The following is a 27,677-nucleotide window of genomic DNA, read 5'->3' on the forward strand; positions in this document are numbered from 1 at the left end:
TACACTTATCTTTATCCCTCATTTCCCTATATAACAATCACCAATCCTCTTCCCTATGTTTTCTGCTTCATGCTCGTCAGCCAATGTTTGTATTCTCTGTATCCCTTGCAGCTCCATGCGGGGCTGTTGTGACCCTCTCTATTCTTCTGATCGTTCTTGTGCTTCAATCGGCACCACGCCTTTATTAAGTAGACAATCTCTTTCGTCATCCCTTTGTCCCTTACTCCAGTTCATTTCTTCTTCCCTTCTCCTCATCTCTCTCATCTCTTCTTCCTCTTGCATTCTTTGCAACCTTAGTTCTTTCAATCTTTGTGCTTCTTTCTCGCTCGTTTCTTCTCTTCAAGTCTCTCTGTTTCTTTCCTTGCCTCGTACCTTCTTCGTTCGTCCTTTCGCTTCCTCTTTTTCTTTCTCCTACTTGTATGCTTTTTCTTGTTCTCTTTTTCTTTTGCCTCTTTTCTTTCTTATCTTTCTCTAACCCCATCAATCCCCTTGTCATTCATCTAGTTTGAGTAATAGCTGTCCTTCCATCCATTAGTTCTACACTATCATCACTTCCTTAACCTTGTCCTGCATGTCTCGTTGTCTCTTTGCTTCTTCCTCTATCTCTGTCTATCCTGCCTGTCCTTTCGCTCATCACGCTGTTTACTTTCATAGCGTGTTTACATATATTTGCATTCTCTACTTTTGCTCTCTTCCACACTGTCCTCACTGTTATAAGCAGGGGGCTTGTATGTCGGACTAACAAGCCCTGCCTCATCTTTTATTCATCTAACGGATAAAATCCCTGCTTCACAGTATCTGCGCTCTTGTTCTGAAAGGGGAGCCGAAGGCGTTACATCCTCTTTATGCTGATTAAGCATCCACTCCTTCTCAGGCTGATCTTCTTTCTCGCTCTGGTACATCTTCCACAACTCTTAAACGGCCAACCTTTTCTGCAACTTCTTCCCCTCATATGTAGCATGCAAGTATATTGTCATGTGTCACAATAATGTGTTTGACAAGGAACCTTCTTAAGGCCACGGAGTTTTATTAGTTGTACCCTTCACCCATTCCACGAGGTACTGCCTTATTTTCGATGTATATCCTGCATAGATGCAAAAGGGGAGTATCCCCCATGGTGACAAGTCGATTTCGACTGCCAATGCTTACCATATCTTTTATTCTCTTTTTTACTTTATCAAATATACCACACTGATTAATTTGAGCAAGCACCATCAATCACTGCCCATTACCAAATAAAAACCAAAAGTATTAACCAATTTAAAAAATCTATGCAATTGTGTTTTTTTATTCATTTGTTTACACTATCAATTTTTGCTGTTTCGTTTTATTACTGACACTTTAAAAAAAACTCTTCTTTATGTATTAGTATTCTCCTTTGATTTTTGTCAGTCCTGACTGACGTCAATCTTTCGATTTAAAAATCTGATGATCACCTTAATTTTTTCCTATCATTTTATACCTCTTAGGGCCTCATCACAAGTTGGGCGGTAGCCCTTAAATGCGGCAGTAACATCTTAACACCGCAGTTACGGCTCTGCCCAATCTCGAGTCCAGCCTTTTTAACTCCAGCTCAGAGCTTGGGTTTTGATATGCACTCTTATTTTTGGCCTTGTCTCAGGAATCCTTAAATAACACCCCTTAGTGTGTGCCCTCCCCTCCCCCCCTCTTGGAACCAGGAATCAAGGTATCTATTTCTTTTATTTCTGATCCCCAAAAATCCTGTTACTTATATACACATATTTACAATACAGTCCCTCACCCTATATTTGCCTTTTCGATGCTCTGCTTACATCCGTGGCTCAGCTTGAGTCCCTCGGTATTGACTCTTCCACAGTAAATCAGTTTGCCTTCAGTCCGCTGGGCACTTACAGGGACTGGACAGGAATTTATTCAAAGGGGCACCTGTCAACCAATTTTTTCCACACGTGTGTCTTGCGCGTCGCTCTCTACAGGAAGATCCACGATCTTCCGGCTAGCGGCAAAAGTAGTCGATAGTCCAAGAGTCTAGATCTGGGCCCAGATCGACTGGACCAGAACCACCCACACTACTACCAAAATGTGCTTTAGCGTCTCATGTGATAGAAGGAATTACGAATAATGATCTTAGACCCAAATAACCGGACAGACTCAAAGAATAAGCTACTACTTTATTGTCAGGGCAATCTGGCAAAAAACAAACTGTAGTCCACACACTCACACTTTTGATTACACAAATGTTTTATACCTCAATGTACATCATCTATGACGTCATCCTACGTGGCAAACTGTAAAACCTATTGAAGGGAGGGATTGGTTAAGGGACCGTATATACCTATATGTCACATAAGTATTAGTAATATCACTGAATGCCCCTTATCTAGTGAGCACGTCTTGAACCACTGCTAAATACATACAATACAAATTACAGCAGAATAACAGCAGCCTGTTGGCCTACGCAACATTGTATAGCATGTTGCTACATAAACTCTCTGATTGGTTGGTATTCTCCCCCAACCTTGGACTTTGAGCTCATTAGCAGCATGTATACAAAACGAAACTCAGGTGCAAAGAGCAATGTCAGACTACTACTCACTTGCCCAATTAGTCCATCATCTCTCATCGGTCCAGCCCCAAACCAAGGCTTCTTCTTTATAGCTGACCTTGCATCCTGTTCTCTGCCCTGGGACTTTTCAGGGAGTGTAGACACACAATTATCTTCATCTGGAGCTTAATGAATAGCCCTTGTTTACCACTTCTGAGTCATGTGTGAGGAGACCATGTTTGTATTCATTTTGTCCTTCTAATTACTGTTATTGAATTTAATTAAGCGGGGTGTCATTACTCCTCTTGGCCTCTGGAGACTTGCTCACTCCACCTTGAATAGGCTTTTCGCATCTTTGATTCTCCAATACTTGGCGCCTGCAGGTGTTTTCTCCTTTGCCTAATCTAAGAGAAATATGTCTTACGTACATGGCTTATCCTCTTGACTTCCTTTGTACCTTGCAATTATTCCTTGATGTGGCATCCTTGATCCTAGGCCAATAGACCCCTCTGTGTTCCTCACACAAAGCTATTTTTCCAGCATCTTCTGATTCTGCAGCCCTGGTCTGTCTCTGAGGTAGCTTGATTGGTTTCAACACGAGTCCGACATCCAACTTTTTCTCATGGCCGCCTTAGACATGTTATGTTTTCTTCTGCAGCAGGCTCTATAAGTCTCAGCTACCTTGCATTTCTGCGTGCATACATTTACTTCATCTCTCCTCACTTATTTCTTTGGTGCATGTGATTTCTTTGTCTTCGATTACATGTTTCTCTTATTACTTCAGCTACATCTTTATCCTTTAAGTATATGCATATCGTCTGTGTGTCTTTCTTTCATGACGCTACTCTGCCCTCGTTCACTTTCACTTACAGCTCTTAAATGTCCAATGGTGTGTGCAGACATCCTTCCATACTTTCAGTACAAGGGCACGTTCGATACGGTTCTCTGAGTTCATATCGTCTCTCATACACTCAATGTGGTATTGGGACAATACCTGGAGTCCCGTATAGGGCTCTTCTCCTACTGTCCCAATATGATGGTGGTGAGGGGGCACAAGCTAGGGATGATGTGTCCACCAGCTCCTCTACAACGTTCTCCTCTTATGCTCGATTCACTAGCGTCCTAGACCCTATTCTGGTGGTCAGTGGGCTTGTTGGTGCCACTGTTACAAGGATGTTCTACTTTGATGCTCACTGTTCTTGTATGTGGGTCCCAAACCCTTCTCTGGTGGCCAGTGGGTTTATCACTGCCACTGCGATGAGGAAGTTCTCCTTGCATGCTCGATGCACTTTTCCCAGTAGTTTGACTGTTACTACTGGGAAGCCTGCCTCTCTTCCACCCCTGTATCTCAGCCGGGTCTCTCGTACCTCCCGTTACCTTAGTTGGGACTTCAGTACACCACTGGGGCACGTCTTTACCGCTCTTCGGGTTGCATTTCTCTGCCTCTGCAGTAGCGTGGCAGCTCTGCGCTGTCCTAGACTGTTCGGCTTCTTCTTCCTGCATCTCATCTGGGTCTGCTCCAGCTGGACCCACAGAGAACTCCCTCAGCACCTCGCTGATGTCCTCCACTCTTCTGCTTCTCCGGTATGCCGACAGGGTTTGAAACTCCTTCACACATCTGCTGCCTAGCACGGGTGGGCTTGACACAGTCTTCAGTCCTTCTCTTCTTATACAATGTTGCCCGTCCCGCACTGGCGGACTGTCAAACTACTTTGTTGTTCTTGATGGATTGATCTTCATGCATCTCCTGGGCCATCTCGTACCAGTACAAGCACATTAAGCAATCTTCATGTCTCCTTTGCTTTTCTTCGTCCTGGTACATTCTGTTGTGGTTGTTTCTCATACACTTCAGGAATACATGGATCTACTCTCAAGAAAATTGTTTGACATGGAGGAGGGTTAGGAAAGATTGGGAGAGATGTTGGGCAATGAGCTATACCCTCAGTGATCGTCCTTATCCCCAAAGGGGGAGTTCCTGCCCATGAGGTCCTCCTGCATTATACCACCGCTAGGGGGACTATTAGGTAGCGGCCACATCTCCCTAGCATCATGGGAAAGGGCTCTTCCCTGGGGAGAAGTGACGATATCTTGTGAATCGTCACATTTAACACATCTAGGGTAATGGAATCTGATCCAGGGCTCTTGCATGAACCTTGATCTTGAAAAGCACAACTAACCTCTGAGATATTAAATTCAAGCCCTGTTGTCTCAGATTCGACTGGAGGTGAATCAAGGATAGGGGAATCATTAATCAGCAAAGAATTATATTTGGCAGAATAATGTTCAATCCATGCGGAGGGAGTAACCAGTAATTCTTCAATCCTGGGCTTCAGCTCCCCCAAGCCCACTACCACCAATTTCCAGAACAACCAAGGTTCTTGTGATTTAATAGATCTGTCCATATCTGCCCAGGCTGCATTGGCTCAATTGAGTTTGGCTTGGTTCCAAATGTTTTTATGAACCTGTTGGACATCTAAAATGCAACATGGAGAGTTAATTTCACCTTTCAATTCCCAAGAAGTCTTAATTTGACTAATTTGTCAGAACTAGCGAAACAGCTATTGTACTGATTAACTCTCTCTTGCTTGGCAACACTGCATGGCACTGTGCAAATGGTTTTATATTTTAGACAAACGATCCTGGAAAAGTCTGTAATGATTCCAAGCCACCCCCTTTGGGAATTGGGAGGTAAGCCCGCTATGCTTAAGAGGACAGGGTAAGCAGTATCCCTCTGGAGGTGACCACCACCCCTACTTTTGGGGAAAGGAAAACCTCAGAGAAGGGTACAAGTCATCACCCCTCCCCCCAGACTCTAGCACCTTTATGGGATATGTGGGAGCTAAGGTGTATGATAACCCTATAGCCCCTTTTGTACTTTGGCTTCTGAGCAAAACTATCCCCCAGCTCTCATGGAAGACAGCAGAGAGGTGGGCCCACCAGCCAAGAAGAGGGTCCTTGCAATAACCAATCAGAATAGCCACTCCAAGAAGCCTGCGGCACTCAATATCACTGAAGAGCCCAGAGGAGGTGTGGCCGGTAAGGAAAAAAGAACGCCAGACTCAGTGTCCGAGCCATCATTCTGCCCTACGGCAGTGCAGCAAGGTACAACGGACCGGTAACCAGATGAGTCCTGCCCGGTCGTGCAGACAGGAACTAAGCACCTCAGAGCGCTAATAGATCCCGGCACAGGGGAGCATGATAGAGGAGTCGTCAGCTGCCGATGTAGAGTCCAGGTGGCGAGTAGCATAAGCGGCTCTGAAGAGAAAGAAGGCTGCCACAGACTACATAACCCTCTCGAGGAGGGACGCTTATCAAAAGCAGGTAGGCGGTGACTCCATTGACCAAGAGACGGGCGGCCAAACAAGGAATAGGGAAAAAGGCCCCAGAGTGGGGGGAGAACCAAGAAGCCCTGCAGTAGGGAGATAACAGAAAAGCCCCAGAGTGGGGAGAGAACCATGAAGCCCCAGAGTGGATTGAGAACCGAGACACCCCAGAGTGGGGAGTGAACTTAGAAGCCCCGGAGTGGAGGGAGAACCAAGAAGCCCCTGAGTGGGGAAAAAACCAAGAAGCCCCAGAATGGTTTGAGAACCGAGACACCCCAGAGTGGGGAGAGAAACAAGAAGCCCCGGAGTGGAGAGAGAACCGAGAAGCCCCCGAGTGGGGAGAGAACCGAGAATCTCCAGAGTGGAGAGAGAACTGAAAAGCACCAGAATGGGAGGGAGAAAGAGAGCCCCATATTGGGAGGGCGAAAGAGGAGTGCCCCAGAGTGGGAAAAATACTGAAAGGACCCTGAGCAGGGAGAACAAGAAAGACTAAAGTCTCTCCAAAAGGAAAAGGACTGTGAGAAACCTATTGTGGGAAGAAAGGCAAAGCGAGCGAACTGGAATCCCGGTACAGCCCTACAGGATACAAACTGTATGATTGGAACTGTCCACATAGGCATGGGCATATGGTAATGAGACCAGAGGGTGGGGGTCAGAAGACACAAGCCATCCCTTTCATTGGGCAGTTCCCAAAGCATGTGTTTGTTTGTTCTTTCTCTGAGACAGGAACTAGGCTAGATTATGATTCTGGACCGAGGACTTTATTTCTGTTTAGACCTCCTGACATCCTGACAAGCACCCTTTTACTTGTTCTGTTTTAGAGTAGGGTGTAGCTGTAAGTATAGGAAGAGCTTAGACCTTCTTTTTTCTTTAATAAAGGTTCTAACAATCATGCCTCCATGTCCGTCTCCTGATTCTGGCCTACCACATGCCTAAATAAAACTTGTGCACCCTCTTTCAAGCAAATATGAAGTTCAGAGGCCACCAGGCGAATAATATTACGAAGAGGCTTGTCAAGGCAAAGACATCCCCACCGAATAGCTCTCTTCTTCAGAGAGATGACATCCTAATGGAGGCAACCTGGCAAAGTAATGGGCAGAGAGGGAGAAAGAGTATTTAGTACAAGGGTTAACTACAGGGACAGGTTGTCACTTTCAGCACGATCTCCAACCATAAAATCCTTTACATAATGCAAACCCATCCTGCCTGATGAAGTAGTCAATAAATGACGTAAACCTCTTATTCCTAAATATAGTTGTACCTGGAGGATCTAATGTAGTCCGATCAGTATGTCTAAGGACACAATCAACTAAAAGTAGGGATCTCATACAGAAGCAGAAGGCAAACTCCAGGCGTGGCCTGTTTCACAATTTTAAGGTAAAATCCCACCCAATTACAAACATGTCATAGTCACAACATGTATTAGATGCCAACATGGAAATCACATCTTCCAGTAGAATCAATGGTGATTTCAATTATGGTGCAATATAAAAGTGAATTAACAAAATGTGCTTTTCCAATCAAAATCACACCTTTAGTAATTGAATGTAAGGAGAGGGTGCAGTAATCTCAATGTCAGGATTTAGTGTAATCGTAAACCAAATACTGAGACTCCCCTCTTTGTGGCCTTTCATACGTTTTAAGGCTGGTTTAACAAAGGATAAGTACCCATCAAACACATGGGGAGGAAGACCCTAAGGGCCTGATTCCCAGAGCATTGCGCTATTGTAAAACGCTTCTGTGAATCAGGTCCCAAGTTTCCTGAAGCAAAATGATGTCATAATGATTTTAAACATTTTTTCAAGACCAGTGTTTCATGCTTCACCCCCTAATCTTGCAACATTACAGGAGAAAATAGTAAGTCCATCGACTTGCACAGTAGGCTAAGCCACAAAAGTAAAAGATATCCTCTTAAGTCAATCATGGTCAGGAAGAATACCAATGGTAGTACTGTTTAAAATAAGGGAAAGTTCCCCCCAGGTCACAGGGCAGTTGCTACCTTACCTGAAGAAGCATCACCAGATTGACCAGTACCCAACAGAGATGTAGAATTACTAGCGGCATCAGCTAGAAGCTCAACATTGCACCTCCTCTGCTGTCATCACTGAGAAACAATACAATTCCTGTACATCAGAAGAGGTTAAGTCAGTCCACCTCATCCAAAAGGGTATGGGGAGAACATCTATTTGATTCAGCTGAAATGCCCTATGGCCAGTAGACCTATGCATTCTGTGAATCTTACTAAGTGAAGCTAAATTCAAAAGGGATGCCTGCTCGGAGACGCCTTTGTGGGATTACCAATTGAAATAGCCCTCATCCTCTGTTGGCTGCTAAAATGCTATGCTGCAATCAATAAAAGTAATCTACAGAACCTATTTGAATCTAAATTTCTAAAGCAAATGAACTGCCCAATAACGTCAAAATGTGTTCTGCAATATGTGTCAGCCTGCAAGTAATAGCAAGACAATCCCTCCCCAGGTGTTTTTTTTCAAAAACTCTGTTTTATTGGTTTTATACATACAAGCTTTCAACATGGCATCATGTAGCAAAAGCGTTACTCACAGCTTGGTTAGACAGTAACAAAAAAATCAATAAAAGAAACAACTAACATCCGTAGTCCCTGGAAGGGAAGGGCTAGAGGGGCTAGCGGAAAGGGAAGGAAAACGGTGATGGCAGGTTTCAGTTCATCTGTGGATTGGGGAGATACTGCATTTCAGCATGCTTGGTCATCTTGCTCGCCTGTTCTTAGCTCTTTAGAGGGCTTGCAGCTGGTCGTCTGGAACGTTCTTCCTGTGTAGCTCGATTACGGCTCGAATGACTCTGGGTTATGCTTTGCCCCCTGTATAGACCTTTAGTCTTGCTTCTCCATTCAACGAAGGGTGGGAGGTTGTCTTGCCAGCCCTGGTTATTGCTGCGTGTAGTCCAGGAAGGGGCCCCAGGTTTGGTAGACTTTGTCCCTGTTCCCAAACCAGAGGGGTGTAATGTTCTCAGCCGCTACTATTTCCAGACACTTGAACCACCACATTGGGATTGCCGGGCCTTCAGGATTTTTCTAGAGCCTGGCTATTGACATTTTTGCAGCCGTCAGTAAGTGTGATCACAGGTCTGCCCTTCGGCCAGTCAGAGGGAATTCGCCTTCGCCTGTCGCTCCCAGCAAGACAATTCCTGGATCCCATGGGATTGTGAGACCAGTGATCGATTTAATTTGTTCCAGAACGATTTTCCAGAATTGGGTGGCTTTGGGGCATGTCCAAAGGAGGTGGTATAGCGTGCCCTTGTCCGGGCATCCTCTCCAGCAGTGCGGGGGAATAGCGGGATTACATTTGTTGAGAATCTCCGGGGTCCGGTACCACCTGTAGCACACTTTGAATGCCCCCTCTTTGTTGGTTATGCACTTGGAGCTTTTGTGCGTTCTGGCCCAGATCTGGCCCCACTCCTCTGGATCAATGTCTCTCCCCATGTCTTTTCCCATTTTAACATGCCCTCATCAGGTATTTAAGAGAATGCTCACTTTAACAATAACGAGAACGAAGACTCACTTTGGCCCACTCTCAACTCCAGAACCAGGCTGAGCATCACCATCAAAGAAGCATCCCGAGGGTGAAGATGTAAAGAGAACGATTAACTAAAGAATAGGTCTTACCAGTTTCCTCGGTTCCATCAGGTAGCAGTCATTGTGCTATGCCAGAAGTGATGTTAACAAGGGCCTGAGCTGCAGCTGAGTAGCGTTCTGATCCCTCAGGGTGCTCATACAATGAAGAGTTGAAGAGCCCCTGCTCAGATTATTTCAGCCAGTACCTGGCCAGTTATTTAATCAGAGACTGGACTTGTCTTTACCCCAATGCTGCATGTTTTTGTTTGAGGATAGGTCTTTGCTGGAGAGAATAGAGTTGAATCTCTCCTCTGCCGGACTGAGAATCCTGCAGGGAGGTAGTCCACCACTACTTTTTTAAGAGTCACTTTTAGATTAGCTTCCAAAGCCCTTTGATTGGAGCAAGGCAAGACTTGAAAGTCGATGGAGTAATCAGTAGAGCTGTATCTCTCCAATGAGCAGAAGTGTGCCTAATACTTGGTACAATGCTCAGTAAAGTCGTCAACTCCAGTGTAGTTGCTTTGGTAGTAGCAGAATCTAGCAGGGCCAGTGTAGATGCCCTAACCAAATCCTATGAAGGTTTAGCCATATCTACAGAAGCAAATAAGCTAGTCTGTGGTGCAACAGAGACTTGTGTCCTCCCCTTTTCTCTAAAAAACAAAGGGATCAATATAGCTTGGAACCTGGAAAGTATCAACATCTAATGTTGAAACCATCGGATTATTCTTGAGAGTGGCCAGTGGGTTGTGTGAAGTATTAAGATGGTTAATATATTTTCTTTTGAACAGGAGCACCTATATTTCTCTTAGAGGACTTGTAACTAATAAGGCCAAAATTGCTTTAGGAGTCTCGCTTGATACTTCTCACTCGCCTCTACTTTTCATTATATATCTTTAACTACTCTGCAATGTTCTACTCACTCTCTATTTAGGGTGTTACTGCTATACAGATGACATCCAACTTTAAACTCACAATTAACTACAGCCCAGATAAGGCTTAACTTGTTTCAATTTTAAGCAGCATAACATCTTAGATGGGGTCAAACTGGTTGAGTTCAAGTGTCTCTAAAACAGAACTTGGTATTGTTTCTACCCCTGAAAATGAAAATAAAGCTAAGAAATTATCCCTCCCGAACACTCATCATTTAACTATCGCTACTTTTAAGCTGAATCCAGTCTGGGAAAAAACCTTTGCTTTCACTTAGGTCTCAGGCAAACATAATTTTCTTTAAAAAAAAGACATGTCCATTTTCAAGTTATTTCAATCTTTAAGTTTAAGCTCAATTGATGTACACTTTACAAAATTATAACCATAAACAACTGTTCAAATGAATAAAGAAGGATTAGTCAACCGGGAGAGAATTGGATGGACGAGAGAGCGAGGGAAAGAATATAAGAAATAAAAGGAAGGATTGTGGATTATACAAAAGCTTAGCTTGGCGAAAATAACATTTAACAAGAGAGAGATAAAAGTTGCATTAGAACCAATGATGTAGAATTTGTATATTTACCAAGCAGTAATAGTGGGCACTCAGATTTCCCTTCCCATCTATCAGTCTTTCGCCGTATTTTTCAATATTGTCCTCTGTCCGACAACAGAAGCAGCAAGCTAAGTTCAAGCACAAAATAAAAAGTAGTAAAGCAGTTTAGAAAACAAATTATCCCCAAATTATTAAGTATTTTTGTGTAGTGTTTTGAAATAACCAATTGCAGAAAGCCACTTCAGACAATGGCAATAGCAAATATTAAATTACTAACCTTTGTTAATTCTTTTCCACTTTGTAGCAGGACTGAATTTTGTGGCTTAGAAGTTCACAAAGGTGTGCCGCCATAAGACACAAGGGTGATGGACCTGACCCTGTCAAGGGGGCACTGGGAACTGTCTCAACCTGGGACGGGAGGCGATCAGAGTATTTGCCAGAGCCAGTACTGACCCAGAGGTGGAGTGGGGGAGCTGGGAGGGCCCCAATCTCTGTCCCTTTTACATGTGCCTGAATGCAATTGACAACTGCCACTTTGCCTTGCCTCATTCCTGCCAACCTGTTCTGTCCTCCTTTTCCAGGACTACAAAGCCCAGAAGTCTTTACAGCGGAGAAGAGGACACGCAACCCACTACCGAGAGAGTGGCAGTGACATTCAAGCAAGTGGGGCATTGCGCAGATGAGACCGCCAATTCAGATGCTCATCCCAAGCGGAGCACAAACTGTGATACAGGTGCTGATTGTAGCAGTCTGCCATTGCAGGTTATCAGATGATCCACGTTCAAAAAGGGGTTGGGGCTTAAAGAGGGTTTTATGTGTTTCCATCTATGTAATCCGGTTGTTCAGGTGAGGACATTGGAAGAGAAGGTAGCTCACAAGACTAGGAAGAGGAAGGATGGTGCAGCAGATCAGGGAGGAAGATAACAGAGATCGTATGGAAGGTGAGTGTGTGTATGGTATCAAAAGGCAAGTGAAACTAACTGGGAGTGTAAGGGCATAAGTGAAGCTGAGTAAGAACGGTGAATGAGAGAATTAAAGCATGGTGACTGTGAGAGGCGGAGGGGTGGAGTGTAGAGAGTAGTGGGATGCAGTGTAGCAGGGGGCAGTCGGAGGACAGTGTACTAGAGAGTAGTGGGGAAAGTGTAATGGGAGGAGAGCGTAATAGAGAGCATGTTGGAGAGCAGTAGCGTATAGAGTAGAGAGAGGAGGGGAGTGAGGAAGAGCAGCAGTGGGTGGAAGAACATCAGAGGGAGAAACAGGAAGAGAGAGGGAGCGAAAGAGGTGAGTGGCAGGAGAAGAAGGGAGAGAGTAGGTGGAAGAGAAATGTATGTGAGATGATCTTGATATCCTTGGGTCATATCCAATAACGACTCCTATGCCGTAATGGTCAGACTCTTGTGCCGTAATGGTCAGATTAGGTTAGTAAAAGTCGCTTTCAACGTGCAGAGGAATTCAGAGTAGCTGTCCACAAGAGGGTAACCAACGTGGTGGCCAATTTCAGAGCATTGCCGCACATATGGGTGACACAGAATCCCATTTTACCACAATCTGTAGAGAACAGCTGTGATTTAAATGTAAATGTGACTGTCCACCTGTCAAGAAACTTGCACAATTTTCGGGGGCATCTGTCAAATTTCCCCGAGAATAAGCTTCCTGCATGGCCCTCGAGTGTGAATACAACCCAAGTCAACACCAATTGCTGTGGAGTGGCAAACGTGCCTTTGAAGTGAGTGCCTGGACTGCGGCAACCAATTCTTGGACCTGTTCCTTATCCCCTGATCTAGGCGGCGTTGAAATCTCTCAGAGTGTGGTCTCACTTGGGACTTGGAGAGTGGATGCTGAGGGAAGCGGCAGTGCTGAGAAGCGGTAGTGCTGATCCCTTCAAGTTGCCCCTTTACCTCTGAAAGTATGACAACTGAGAGGATAGGCTGGTAGCTCCCCTAAAGAGGCCTAGAATATGAAGGAAAACCCTCAAAAGGGAAAAATCATCCTTGCTGATCAGAAGACCAGGGTACATCTTCTCAATAAAGGTCAGGAGGAGCGAGGAGGTGAAATGGAACTGTGTGTGATGGAAAAACACAAGTAGCTGGGGGTTAAGGGAAGGACCAGGAGAGGATTCACAAAAAGAAAGAAAGCAAAGGATCTCATAGGGGACATGCCACGCTGAGGATTGTGACAGAAGCATCACAATGCATTAGGCTTTGGCGTTCATTCCAGGAAACAGGAAGCAGTCTGTGCCATCATCATAAGGCCACTATTTGGGAACAGTTCAAAATTGATGCAAGTGCAGAACTCAAAGCCCAGCGCCCCAGGAACTCCTCCATCATAGTGGACCAACAGAACGGGGGCATGAAGAAATAGTGACAGAGGTTGGCAAAGATGAAAAGGAGGAGGTTGGGAAGTTGCTGGAGGAGGTTGGAGCGTTAATGGAGCTGGTGAGAGAATATCAATTGAGAAGAGGGAGAGGTGGAGCAATACCAAAGGACACGAGGATTGCAGCATTTGTATAGCAGAATAGGGAGTGGAACCCGGAAATGATGGTTCAGGGCCTGGGGTGAGACCCTGATTTGAAGGTGTGGATCCCAAGGAGGGTAAGGGAATAAGAAAGCGACATGGCAGTGAGGAGGGTGGCCGTGGGCAAGATCTAGACAGAGCAAAGTATTTCCAGTTTGAGGAATTACAAACTCGACTTTTCTGCCTGAAGAACTGAAAGATTTCCACCCACAGACGGAAGGTCTCTTGGAAGAGTTGGTGGAGAGCACTGGTGACCCAGCTGTCTGAACTGAGTGAAACAACTCGCATAAATGCACCCTGGGTGACAGGTTTGATAGGACTCGTACGAGAGACAAAATCCCTTGTGTAGAAACTGTAGTTTAGTGAAGAACTGGAACCTTTGTGCGTTTTGATTAAACCACCTGCCAACTACATACTTTGGTCTCTGTACCTTTTGTGGGACCCTCCCGGTCTTCATTGGACACCTCCTGTAACCAGTGATGGGTGAAATGGCCAGAACCAGAAGAAAAAAAAATGTAGGGCACAGAATCCTGAAGAAAGTTCCAAGGCACTTTGTATAACTTCAACTCTCCATCGGAAATAGACAAGAGATGTTGAAGCTTTGGATGGGTGTATGTAAAAAAAAAAGTCTAGGACTGAAAACTCATAATTGACCTTGAATAAAAGACAACACTGCAACAATATTTTCCACTTTTGTCTGAAGAAAGAGATATAGCTGTAAGAACGTGACTGGCACAAAGTAGTCTGCTCGCAAATATTGATTACGGAATATTGAATATTGATTACGGAAAATAACAGGGCCTGAGGTCAGGCAGTCAATAGCCACTCTCCGCAGGAGCAAGTCTGCTGGTAAGATAGTATATTTGAACTGTGTTTCTCCCCTGCTGTGTTTGTTACTATAACTTGCAGTAAAGTGCTTGACCGTCATGATCATGGATCATGCCCCTAGATTTACCTCTAAAGGTTCGTGGGCCATGGCTTATCATGCTTGGGCAGTGAGTAGGGAAAAACCATGCCTAGGCTATGTAGCAGGAGGCACTTCCTCATTACCCAATATGGCGGCCTAGTGGTCCAATGGGAAGTGACAGCGAAGGTCTAGTGGTTCACACTCATTGCACATATAAGCCCCTCCCCTTTCCCGCTCCGCGTCGTCTGCTTTCGCAGTGTATGCTTACTGCGGTGCCGGCTCCAGTCAACAGTTCCCTCAGTAACATTCCGTAGACCCCTTTTATCTCAGTGTTACTTCATAGTTGTTCCCTCTGCAGTTCCCGTAACTTCCCCAGTCATTGCCGCAGTTTTCTGTAGTGTATTTAACTTGTAATTCCTGTCAGCAGTATAGGCATTCGCCTTAATTTCCTGCCTTGGTGTTGCGTTCATTCCTGTCAGCTGAATTGACATTTCGTTTCATTCTCGTCAGCTGTTGGGAGTTCATCTTCCTGCCTGTCAGTATTCCACACACCGCAAGTATCGGCAGCCTTTATGTTTGATGCGCGCACATTTTGCTGAGTTTCACTTGAAGGTGTTGCGCTCAATAGTTGCCGTTGAAATTTCTTGAGAAGAAATAAAAGTTGCAAGTTGTTATATTAATGTGTTGTGAGAGTTCAAGTATTACAGAGTAGCTGCCATAGGGACTGCTATTTGTTGGCACTTCCTTCACAGAACACTCTGACGTGTTTTCTTAAGTATCGAGTTCCATGGTTCATGGGCTCCCTTTGACAAGTTGTCTTAGAACTAGGAAGACAGTTTGCTAGCCTTTGTTAGGAAGGTTTCTACAGCATCTAACCCCATTTCCTTGCAAATCTAATCTTCCCTGCAGTGTGTGTATATATATATATATATATATATATATATATATATATATATATGGGTGTTCCTCACAGTGGATAAGGAAAGTTAGGGGTTCCCTCCACTGCATGTACTAACTAGTAAGGGAAGCTCACCTAAAGACCTACTCCTGTCACGGGGAGGGTTTTCATTTTCCTTTGCTTCCTCTATAGTACCCATTGCACTTACAACACGCACAGGAGATTGTCTTAACTCCACCTTCAGAAAAAACGAATTTACTTCTCCATTCTTCAGAACAAGCGCCCCTGCGCAGAAGCAGGATGGAGAGCCCACCAAAAAATAATGAAAGGTAAAAACACAAGAGGGTTTAGGGAAGCAACATCCGAACAGGTACTTACTTGGAAAAGGATATTAAGGAATTGCTGTTTTTTTTCCTAGATTAATGGTGACAGCATTGATGAACACAGAGAGAGAGAGAGAGAGAGAGAGAGAGAGAGAGAGAGAGAGAGAGAGAGAGAGAGAGAGAACAACGCAAACTAAGAAGAGTACTAGGCTGACATTCCAGAGAGGTGCTCCCGCAGAGTTTAGGAGGTAAGCGTTACACTGACAGTTCAGCAGTGTTTCTAATGGGGCTAATAGGGGCTTTCTTTTTCAGCGTGAAGGAAATGTAGTTCCAACCCCACAATGTTTCCATTGACTGCCAGTGAACAGTAGAATTGAGGGAGGTTTCTATGGGGTCTAATCCAACACTTGTCTACTACAGTGTTTCTATTTATTCCTGTGCCTCGTTAGCTGCTTGGGGAAAATTATTTTACAAATGATTAGTTTAACTGGGTGTCAGGGAGTGGGTGTTAATACTTAGGTCTGCATTTTACAGCAGGAACCGCTTGGTTGGAGTTGTGTTGCTAGAGGATTGTTTAAAGAGTCACAGGGCTGTTGGGGCAGCTGCCTGAACTAGTTAAAAACTCCCTGTGCAAGAGTGGCGCTGCAGACTTCTGCGGAGGTATGCAGTTTACACCAGCTTGTGGCCACTGGAACAGCTCATGTAAGTAAGGTAGCACACAAGGTACGGTGGCAGGTAAGGGTCTGTATAACTGACGTAGTAACCCTGAGCTTGTATCTTGTGTAGAAGCAGGGACTCTATTTAGCTCTGTTACAGATGTTCCAGAGTTTAATGAGCAACAATCTAATGTGGGAAGTTCACAGCATAATGAGGAAGAGGTATCTGCAACAAACACTTCTCCTCATATCCGGGAACCCCACCCCCTCATGAAAATCGAAAAACATGGGACTTAGAAAGTCGTGTGAAGTTCTTGAATAGATATATGGAATGTGTGAGGTGAGAGAGTGCTCCTGGGTAGGGATAGTAAAATCTTTGCCTCAATTATCCTTAAAGAAGTAGAAGAATGGCTATGTAAAACAGAGCGTCTCTCTAAATTTCAAAATATCTTCAGGAGGGGTATTAGGCATGGGGTAAACAGTCTCATCGTCAACGCACTAGTCGAAACGACCAGTAGAAAAGTTGCACAACCAATATGTATTGCTTGCGTGGATTTGGCACATGCCTTTAACATGGTTGATAGAACTCGATTGTGGTTAAAACTGCAAAAATGCAATGGGGCCTCCCAGATGAAATATTGAATATTCTGGTTAATTTACATGGTAAAACAACATTATGAGTGAGAATTCATATTAATGGTTCATTATCGAAGGAAATAGCTACAAGCAAGGGGCTCAGACAGGGCTGTGTGGTGGCCCCTTGCTTGTGTAATTTGGATGTAGCAGATTCAAGGGAACACCTGAATCCTGCAGCTTTTGTTCACCCACAAAAGCTGGGGGAAAAATCATATGGTTAAGCTACGCAGATGATGTCATCCTTTTATTTATTTTTTTTAAACATATTTTTATTGAGTTTTAATTCAAATACAGCAACCTAGAACATATCCCTCCCACCACCAATTCCCCCCTTCCCACACCTGGAAATCGCTTCTTGGGCCCCTCTGGCCTCCGACTGGCGCTTGACTTTAGTCTCTTCAATTGAACATATCAAGAATTCTTATTTTATGGGAGCACCATTGCTCCATGTTGTCACTCTGTAAGTACCTGAGGGAGTGAGTACGTGAGGGCCGTGCCCCAGTCTGTGCGGAATCTATTACGTTCGCCCTGTATGTTGAATGGGATCCTTTCCAAAGCGATGTATGACCAGTAGCCAGTCGTAGCTTGTCGGTGGGGACTTCTGCTTCCATTTTTGGGCAATAGCCAGCCATTCTGCAATAGCAATCCCATGAAGTTCCTTTTCTGTGTCTTAGTCAGCAGCCTCTCCCAGGGGTTCCAGAGCCCGCACATCCATACCTCTTCCCCCAGTCCCCCAGCCCTCGAAGATCTGTTCCATTTGTGCTTTGACTTCTCCCCAAAATTGCTGGATGACCGGGCAGTCCCACCAGATGTGCCTCCAGTCCCCCACTCTGCATTCCGTCCAACATGCATTTGTGGCTTTTGTGTACATTTTAGGTAGCCTTTCTGGGGTGTAATGCCATTGTATCATAATCTTTGTCCACATTTCCCTAGTCTGGATTGCTCTGGTTAGTTTGGGGATAGCCCCCCATAAGTGTTCCCAGTATTCCCTAGTGTATGTGCCCCTTAGGGTTTTTCCCATCTTTTCACGTATTGCCAAGTGATTGCTTCTGGTTGCGTGTTTAGGTGCTTATATGTTGATGAGATTAATTCTTTTGAGCCTGAATGTGTCGTTATGTAGGTCTCAAACGGCGTTAGGGTTCTTGTCGCTGCTACTTGTATCTTAAGGGACCGTAGCCAGTGGAGTAACTGCTCGTATTTATATCTGTCATTGTGGTTCAGGCCTATCTGTGCGGTGCATTCCTCAAAGGTCCTGATTCCCTGGGGCTGGTACATGTCTCCTATTTTGTTACATCCCGCCATCTCCCACTTGTCGTATGACTCTTTTTCCATACCCGGGGATAATTCTGGGTTATTAAACATTGGCATGAAGGGGGCAGGGTGTTTTGTTAATGTTTAATCTGTTGCCGCTTTATCCCATACGTCTAGGGTAGTTTTCATTATTTTGATAATTTGAAGGTTTGGGTGTCTGAATTGTTTCACTCTATAGAGCAGATGGAGGAGGTGGGTGGTTGCCACTGCTTTGTCTTGGGAGATCCATATTTTCTGCAAGGTGCCTGGAATCCATTCTTTCAGGACCCAGAGTTGTGCCGCCTCATAATACCTACGGAAGCGTGGGAGGGCGCAGCCTCCTAGGTGTCTCGGGGTGGTTTAAAACTATTCTGGCCATCCTGGGTGACTTCTTTCCCCATACGTATGTCATTATTGTCTTGGCCAGAGATTTGAAATACAATGTTGGGATTTGTATAGCTAGGGCCTGGAATGTGTACAGGATTTGGGGGAGGATGATAATTTTCACTGCCGTGATATGGCCCCACCATGAGGTTGACTAGGGGTTCTATTTCTCTGTGTCCCGCTTGATCTTTTCTAACTGCCGTGGGAGGTTTTCTGCATAGAGTTTGTCTATTTTCTCAGAAAGTGTTACTCCGAGATACTGTACTCCTTTGTCTGCCACCTTCAGATGTAGTGTTGCGGTTTGGCGTTGTATCAAATCCCTGTCCCCTGCCAGAATGAGTAATTCTGACTTCTGTCTCTTGACCTTTAGACCGGGCAATGCCCCAAATTTCTCTATCTCCTGTATAAGGTGAGGGAGGGTCCTTCCCGGGTCACCCAGAACGGCTAGCAAGTCATCCGCATATGCTACCACTTTATGCTGTATACATGCCATGTCCACTCCCATCAGGGCCTATGATTTCCGTATTCGCAACAATAATGATTCCAGAAATATCACGTATAGGAGCGGGGAAAGAGGACATCCCTGCTTTGTCCCTCTCCTGATCTGAATCTTTCCGGATATTCCCCCGTTCACAGCTATCCTGGCACTAGGGGAAACATAGTTAGCCTTTATCATGTTAATAAACAATTCCCCTACCCCCATTGTATCCAGTATGCGGAAGAGAAGCAAACACTCTACGCGGTCAAACGATTTCGCCGCGTTAAGGGCTAACAGTGCGGCCAGTGTTTGCGTGATCCCTATTCTTTCTATTAGCTGAATGATCCTCCTTATATTGTCATGGGTTTATCGGTTTGAAACGAAGCCTGACTGGTCTTGGTGGATTAGCTTAGGGAGGACTCATGAGAGTCTCCCTGCCAGTATTTTCGTATATAATTTTGCGTCTAAATTGATCAGTGCTATTGGGCGGTAGGAGCTCGGAAGCTGTGGATTCTTCCCCTTTTTGTGGAATACTGGGATTTCTGCCTCGTTCATGGATTGCGTTATGTTTCCTGTTTCTCTAAAGGAGTTGAATAGTTCATTAAGGATTGATGACAGGCTTTCAATATATGTCTTATAAAATATTGCGGTGTAACCATCGGGCCTGGTGCTTTATTTCTTGGGAGATCACGGATTGCTCTCTTAACCTCCTTTTCAGCAATTGCCCCGTCTAAGTATTGTCTTTCTTCAGCCGAGACTGTCTGAAGGGAGACAGTGTTTAGGTATCGCTCCTGATCCTCCCCATTGGGATAATCAGTGGAGTAGAGGTCCTGGTAGAATATTTTAAATGTGTTCCCAATGTCTTCTGTGAGGGTCTTTATTTGCCCGTTATCATCCACCAGTTTTTTCACCGTCTGCCTGTTTTGCTTTTCTTTAAATTGTCTGGTCAGGGGTTTGTCTTCCTTATTTGCTTTAAAGATATTGGGCCTCATTACGACCCTGGCGCTAAGTGAAAAACGATGGCGGTAAATGGTTACCGCCATCGTTTTCCGCCAGGTCCGATCATGACTCCTGACCGTAAACTACGATGCCAATAGCGGCATCGTAGTTAACGCTGCCGCTAACTGCGCTAAGGGTGCGCGCACGCGACCGCCCACACCGTACTTAGCGCCATGGCGGAAAGGTACGCAAATGCCGACCCAAGCGGACATGCACCTAACGCCATCACCGAGGCCGCTAAGTACCTTACCGCCATGGTGCAAATAACGCCATCGCGAACCAACCGTAAAGGGCCATGTCAAGTGAATGCAGCTGCCACAGGTGCACAGAAACAGCACAGGTGAAGGCAATACAGACTCAGGGGAGTACAAAAAGAGCACACCCCACCCCTACCCACACCCAGTCACACTCCACAATGATGCCAATACGACTAGCAATGTTGGGGCTGGAGGACCTGATAGCAATGCATGTGCTACTACAACAGCAACAACAACAACAGGCAGCACAGAGGAGACGCAGGAGGAGAAGGAGGGCAAGGCAGGCCCAGCAAGCCCCACCAGCACAGCCAGTGCCACCACGCAGGCAGCCCCCAATCCCACGCATCAGAGCCAATCCAAACAACCTCACTGCTGAGCAGATCCACACCCTGTACCGTTTGGACCGGGACACCATCACCGCCATCGTAGACATGACACACAACGACATCGTCAGCATGATAGAAAGTCCAACCGCCATCCCCCCCTACTGAAGGTAGTGGCTGTACTCCACTTCCTGGCCACAGGCACCTACCAGCACACAGTGGGGCACCTGCATGGCATTTCACAACCATTATTCTCACGAACACTCATCCAAGTGCTCGATGCCCTCCTCAAGCACACAGACGACCACATCTCATTACCACGGACTGCCCAGGAGATTGCAAACACCAAAGTGGGTTTCCATGCACTAGCCAGCATACCCGGTTGCATTGGTGCCATCGACTGCACCCATGTGGAATTGGTGGTTCCACGTGCCATGGAGGTACCGTACCGCAACCGGAAACAGTTCCACTCTATCAACGTGCAAATGGTCTGTGACTCCAACAAGATCATCACACATTGTTGTGCCCGATTCCCTGGATCAACCCATGATTCACTGGTCCTGAGGAACTCCACAATACCACGCTACATGGAGCGACATGCAGGCCCAAGATCCTGGCTACTCGGTGAGTGCAATGTCATGGAAGTGGGCATGGGAATGACGTACCAGTGCATACTCCACCTGGCAGAAAGGGGGGGGGGGTGATGCATACTCCACCTGGCAGAAAGGGGGGGGGATGATGCATACTCCACCTGGCAGAAAGGGGGGGGGGATGATGCATACTCCACCTGGCAGAAAGGGGGGGGGGGGTGATGCATACTCCACCTGGCAGAAAGGGTGGGGGGATGATGCATACTCCACCTGGCTGTGAGTAACACAGAGAACGGATACAGAGGAAGGGCACTCACAATGCACACAACCCCTCTGCATACATAGGGTGATGGCATGCAAAACAGGCCATGGCAGCAATGAGCATATACTGGTTGCATTGTGTGAATCAATTAGTGCATGTAGAAGTGAGCCAAGGTAACAGTTCCATGCCAGCCATGGTGGAACATCATGTTCCTGATCAGACAACATGACTGACACATTCATTCTCGCCTACATACAGGTGATGCAGCCTATCCCCTGAAGAGGTGGCTCCTCACACCAGTCCGGAACCCGCAGAACCAGCACGAGGAGGACTTCAACCGTGCACATACACGTACTCGTGTGGTCATAGAGCAGACATTCGGCCTCCTGAAGGCACGGTTCCGAAGCCTCAGCAGGTCTGGTGGGGCACTCCTGTATGGCCATGAGAAGGTGGCAAAGATCGTCATGGCATGTGTCATGCTGCACAATATGTGCGTCAGACGGAATGTGCCCCTGCCCCCTGACGCAGAACTGCAACCACCTGACGATGAGGATGAGGAGGGTGCAGATGGGGCGCCACCACATGGAGGAGGCGATGCACAGGAGGGGCGTGCCATGCGCCAAAGTATCATCGACCACTGCTTCTAGCACACACGGCTGGTGTTTATCGCATGGAGACTGCACTTGGGGCACTGTGTGTCTCTGGGACATGCACACTGTGGACTGTACACCAATAAAGCACACATACGCAATGAAAATGTCCACACATTTCTTTTTTGAAAGAAAAAAGTGTATTGGAACTATGAACTGTCGTGTCACACCCCCTCCCACCTCCCCCCTGCACACCCCAACACACCCCCTCCCACCTCCCACCTCCCCCCTGCACACCCCAACACACCCCCTCCCACCTCCCACCTCCCCCCTGCACACCCCAACACACCCCCTCCCACCTCCCACCTCCCACCTCCCCCCTGCACACCCCAACACACCCCCTCCCACCTCCCCCCTGCACACCCCAACACACCCCTCCCACCTCCCACCTCCCCCCTGCACACCCCAACACACCCCATGTAGGTGTCAACAGATGCCTGTGACAGTGTCCACAGGCCGTCACAAGCCCCCTCTCCCGGCCCCCGGGGCACCCCTGGCTGTGGAGCGCAGGTTGCGTCCGGAACGTCGCACGGGGCTGCTCTGCGCAGAACTGGCAGTGGAGGATGTCCCTGGCTGCCCCTGTGCATGCAGCTCCTGTACTGTGTGGGTGAGGTCAGTGACCGCACGACGCAAGCCCGCAAGTTCGGCACAGATGTCCCTGGACATGGCCTGCATGGCATCCCTCAGGGTGGCAGTGCTCTGCGCCACTTCGGCCCTTAGTGTCTCCGTGGCCTGTTCAATGCTAAACCTAGCCCCCACACATTCCGCGGCATGCTCATCCAGCATTGCGGACAGTTGATGCTGCCGTTGAGTGATGTCCTCGAGGGACTGCTGGCCGTGCTGGCCCATGGCCAGTGCAGGTGGAGTGATGGAGGGGCTGCTCCCCTCCTGTGGAGTGTGGACAGGGCATGGGGTGGAAGGCCACTCCTCTGCCTCAGTGTGCCCCTGTGTGTCACCCTCATGGGGGCTGGCGTCTGAGAAACAGGGGGAATGTAGTTGGTCAGTGGGGCTTCTGACCTCCTGCTCCATGTCCGAGTCAGAACATGCAGCTGTTGCAGCTGTCTCCCCGATGTTGCTGCTGGCCGCTGACCCCCTGCCTTCTGTGGCAGGCAATGTCGGTGGAGGTGGAGCAGCTGCTGCTGGCCTGCTGCCAACAGGGGTGCTTGCCGGTGGGACCTCCGGTATGCCTGCAGTGGGACCTGCTTGTCGTGGGGTCTGCCTCACTGCAGCTGAGGTTGAGGGTGCAGGGAGGTTGTTGTTGGACTTCGCTCTCTTCGGCGCAGGGGTGTCCTGGTCCTCTGGGTGTGATTCTGTGCCTGTGGTGGAGCAAAGGTGGGAGGGCGTTATTGATGGGTCTACGGACTTTTGAATGACAATGGTTGACATTATTTTGGCCAGTAGATGAGGCAGATTTCAGGCAGTGCCATGCAGGTTGTCTCCTTTTAGTGTGGTATGTGGATGCAGGTATGCGGGTGCCAGCAGTGTATGCAGGGTGGTGCTCGCATGTGGCTATGGGCAGTATTGATTTGTGTTGCATTTACACTCTAGGGCAACCTTGTGCTACACATGATTGGACTGCTGTGACTATGGCATGTCTTGTATGAGGCACCTACCTTCATCGCCTGATGTCGGGGCTCCCCTTTCCATCCCTCCAACGCCTTCGATGGATTCCATGCCGATGGTGGTTGCACAGATCTCCTCCCACGGTTGGAGTTTCAGGGGGGATTCCGACCCTCCACCGGTTCCCTGGGCAAGGTTGCGGTTTGCTGAGATGACGGCTCTGACCCGTATGCGCAGGTCATCCCAGCGCTTCCGGCACTGCTGTGGGGTGCGGGGTATGGTCCCCACCACGCTGACGCGCTCAGCCACCAGGGCCCAGATGGCCTTCTTCTTCCCGATTGCTGTCCTGGTCATTTCAGGGGAGAAAACAACACCTGCGTTGTCCTGCAGGGTCTCCGCTAGCATGCAGAGTTCCTCCCGGCTGAATCGCTCCTGGCGCTGGCGGTCACATGCCTTTTTCACGGATTTTGGCATTTTCGGGAACTTGGATGGGTGGGTGTTTGGTTGGGACAGGTGTCAGGGTTGGGTCTGGTGTTGTTTGGTAGGATGGCGATGGATTGTGTTTTTAAAGATGGCCGACGGGCTGCTTCCCGTTCCGGCGCGATGACGCTATTTCCGGTTTGGCCTTTTACGGCCGCCGCTAATTACGGTGGCCGTAAATTACGGTGGGCGCTACTTACGCTGGCGGAAGGGCACCTTGCTCGCTTAGCGATGCCGGTAGGGGCCTTTTCCGCCATGGCGTTAATTGCATTACCGCCATGGCGTAATGCTCGTGCGCGATGGGTCGTGATGTGGTGCTCTTTACGCCATCGTCCCACGGCGTAAACGCTCATTACGCCACGGCGGTAATGACGGGCGATTACCGCCAGGGTCGTAATGAGGCCCAATACCAGTGTTTTAGGTGCAGAAGGCTTCTCTCTGCTCTTTTGGAGCGGTTGGTGTCTAGGCGGCCCTGTACGTGTCACATAGCTTTTTTTAATTTTGAGGAGTGTGGACCGATTCCTTTTGCAGCTCTGTCAGTTTCTGCTCTAGTTCTACCTCCCATTGACTATTCTGTTTGTCCCTGTTTGCTTTCAGTGCAATCAGATGTCCCCTGGTTACCGCATTAAGGGATTCCCATAGGATTTCCCTGGTGGTCTCATGGGTGTTGTTGCGTAGGAGGTATTCCTACATTTGTTTCCTGACTGTGTTCCCCAGAACCTGGTCCTGGACTATGTCCCCTGGGAGCCTCCATCTCCATAATCTTGACTAACGTTGTGGGGTGCCATTTCCATCCATAGCGGAGCATGGTCTGATAGCGAGATGGCTCCGGTTTCTATGTTTAGGATCTTCCCCATGAGGCCTGCCGATGCCCATATGCAATCTATTCTGGACATGGTGTTGTGGACTTGAGAGAAATTGGTGTATCCCTGTTGTTGTCCCCTCATGCCCCACCATACATCCTCCATTCTTGTTCTCAGGGCTTTTGACCAGGTTCCCTGTCCTTGCGGTCTAGCGCCGGATCTGTATAAGTCTGTTTGCCATGCAAGGTTGAAGTCCCCTCCCGTTATCACCTCTCCTGTGGCGAAACCTTCCGGTTTGTCTATAGTGTCCCTGAGAAAGCTGACCTGTCCGGTTTGTCTGTAGTGTCCCTGAGAAAGCTGTCCTGACCCGCGTTCAGGGATATATTGCTGCTAGCGTCAAGGGAAGCCCTTCTAGTTGGGTGTTTACAAATAGGTACCACCCGTGTGTGTCTGAGGACTGGAAGCCTACTAGAACCCCTACCTTCTTTTCTTGCTTGTTTGCCTGGATAATTTGTTTGTATCCTTTCAATTTCACATTCCCTTTTTCCAAGGATTTGATGTGTGTTTCTTGGAGCAATATGATGTCAAATTTCCCTTTTTGTTCAATCTTCTTTCTTTTTACCGGGGAGTTCAGTCCCCAGATTATATGTTAGGATCTTTAGCCCCATCCTGCTGTACATTGGGTATTCCCCCTTGTCTGTCGTTGATCATTTGTCGCCAGCATCCCTTCCCTTCCGGTCCCCCCTCCCTCATTTGCAACCCCCCTTTCAACTTGGCAACCCGCAACCTGCCCGTCCACTCCTCCCCCGTCATAACTGCCCTGAGGAGGGCTCTAGTACCTATGGCCGCTAGGTCATGGTGCCCCCTGCGCCATGCCCTCTATACACTCAGGGATAACTTTGTGGGGAGTCCTAAACCCCACTTTGATTCCTCAGCAGGTCCTTCGGGTAGTCGTCCCCCCCACCACTGTCACCTGAGTGTTGGATTCTGCACTCTCTCAGATCTCTGGTTAAGCGAAGTGGTGGACCCTGAGGGGGCTGTAGGTGCCAGTGCTGCCATGTGGTTATGGATCGTGAGTGCTGGTCCTATTTCCTTTTTGCGGGACATCAGGCTCCCTTGTCTATTGTTTTCCATTCCCATGGGGTTTTCCTGCTTTGAGGGGCCCTCTCTGCTGTTCCCCGGATCTCCTTCCTGGTCTTGTAGGTTCATGATGTGCAGCCCTTCCTCGAACGTGGTCATTCTTTGCTGCTTCCTGTCCCATGAGAATAGGAGTCCGAAGGGGAACGTCCACTCGTATCTGATTTGTTTTGTCACTACTTCTTTTATTACCAGGGCCATCTCTCGCCGTTTCTGGAGCGTCGACTGTGCCAGGCCTGGTAGAGATGTATGTCCACTCCTTTCATCCGGATGTGGTCCATTGTCCTGGCTTTGCGTAGGATCTGCTCCTTTTGTGTGTACGATGTCGGTGCTCCCAGGACATCGCAGGGGCGGGTGCCCAGCTCACTCGTTCTTCTTGGCCCAACCCTATGAATCCTGTCTATCGGGACTTCCCTGTCGTCCTCTTCAGCAAGAATGTCTTTGTACTTGCTGTACACAAGCTTGAGATCTTTATCTTCGACTGTTTCCACCATATTTTTGATTCTTATACTTGATCTCCGGGAGTGGTTTTCTAAGTCCTCACATTGCAATTCTAGGTTGTGGGTGAGACGGACTAAGTGCTCCTGTGTCTCTGCGTATTGGTGCGTTTCCTCCTTCAAGTTTTGGATGATTTTTTCCAGGTTGTCCGTTCTTTCCCCCAGGTTCCCCACCTCTGGTTTCAACTCTTGTATCGCCTGTTTCATTTCGCTCTTCATAGTTTCAAATTGGGAGTGCATCAAGGTCATGAATTGCTCCTGGAATTCCCCGAACTAGGAATTCATGTCGTCCTTTGTGACCATCTCTGCCCTTTCTGAGTGGGAGCCTGTTGCTGCATCTCTGTCCATTTCTGCGATTTTCCTCTTAAGACTGTCGCAGGGTCTGCTCCCCACAATTGTCCAAATTTTGAGTCCTGCTTTGATTGCGTGTTCTGCGCCGCCGTTTGTGGTTGCCTACCCCTTGATTTTGACATGTGTACCAGTCTTTGATTCGCCTCCTGTGATTTCGGGGTGTTTGAATGGGCCCCGGATTTCAATTGGGATTTTGTTGCCTTGGGTCCGTTCAATGTTGGGCTGTGTGTGTTGAACCGTCCCTCCTTTTATCCATTTGAGTGTCCAAGTTGCCCACGGTGGGACCCACTGTATGGCCGAGGGTCACTGTATGCCCTTGCTTGTTGGCAACCACCGTATAGTGCTTTTGTTGAATAGGCTGTGCCATTCCCTGGCGTTTTTGTACTTGTTTCCGATCTTGGTTTGCCGTGTGGGTTAACCCCCCACTCATCTGGTGGTATCCGCGATGCGTGTGTCCCCGGTGGGGTGATGGCTTGTGAGTTGCCTTTCCTTTCTGGGACCTTCCCGTGTGGGGCTGCTTGTGTGCTACCCCCTGTATATGTCCTGGGGCGTCCTCCCCATTTTACCCGTGGCTTGCCTCCCGGGGCGCGGGCTGTGTGATTCATGTAGAAAGGGGGGTGCTTTTTGCAGTGAAGGGCTTCCTTACCGTGTGTCGAAGAAGTAGCCCACTTCCTCCGTCTGATCCTCCGCGAGGGAACTAGCTGTGTCCTCTTTTTTATCACCAGTTTCGGATGGGTTTCACCGGGGGCTAAGGTGAAGAGCT

At 47.6% G+C, this 27,677-nt stretch overlaps 1 protein-coding gene across 1 annotated transcript in view; it reads right to left on the minus strand.

Annotated features, from left to right (window-relative positions):
* Nucleotides 1–27,677, minus strand: part of LOC138453779 (PHD finger protein 7-like) — a 1,510,505-nt gene that overhangs the window by 1,037,665 nt on the left and 445,163 nt on the right. The window contains exon 5 of the mRNA XM_069606924.1: nucleotides 10,950–11,047. Within this exon, the coding sequence (XP_069463025.1) occupies nucleotides 10,950–11,047 (98 nt within the window). The remainder of the gene's footprint in view (nucleotides 1–10,949; nucleotides 11,048–27,677) is intronic.

Source organism: Ambystoma mexicanum, chromosome 4p, assembly GCF_040938575.1.
Source record: "Ambystoma mexicanum isolate Mex_15411 chromosome 4p, UKY_AmexF1_1, whole genome shotgun sequence".
NCBI classification, from domain to species: domain Eukaryota; kingdom Metazoa; phylum Chordata; class Amphibia; order Caudata; family Ambystomatidae; genus Ambystoma; species Ambystoma mexicanum.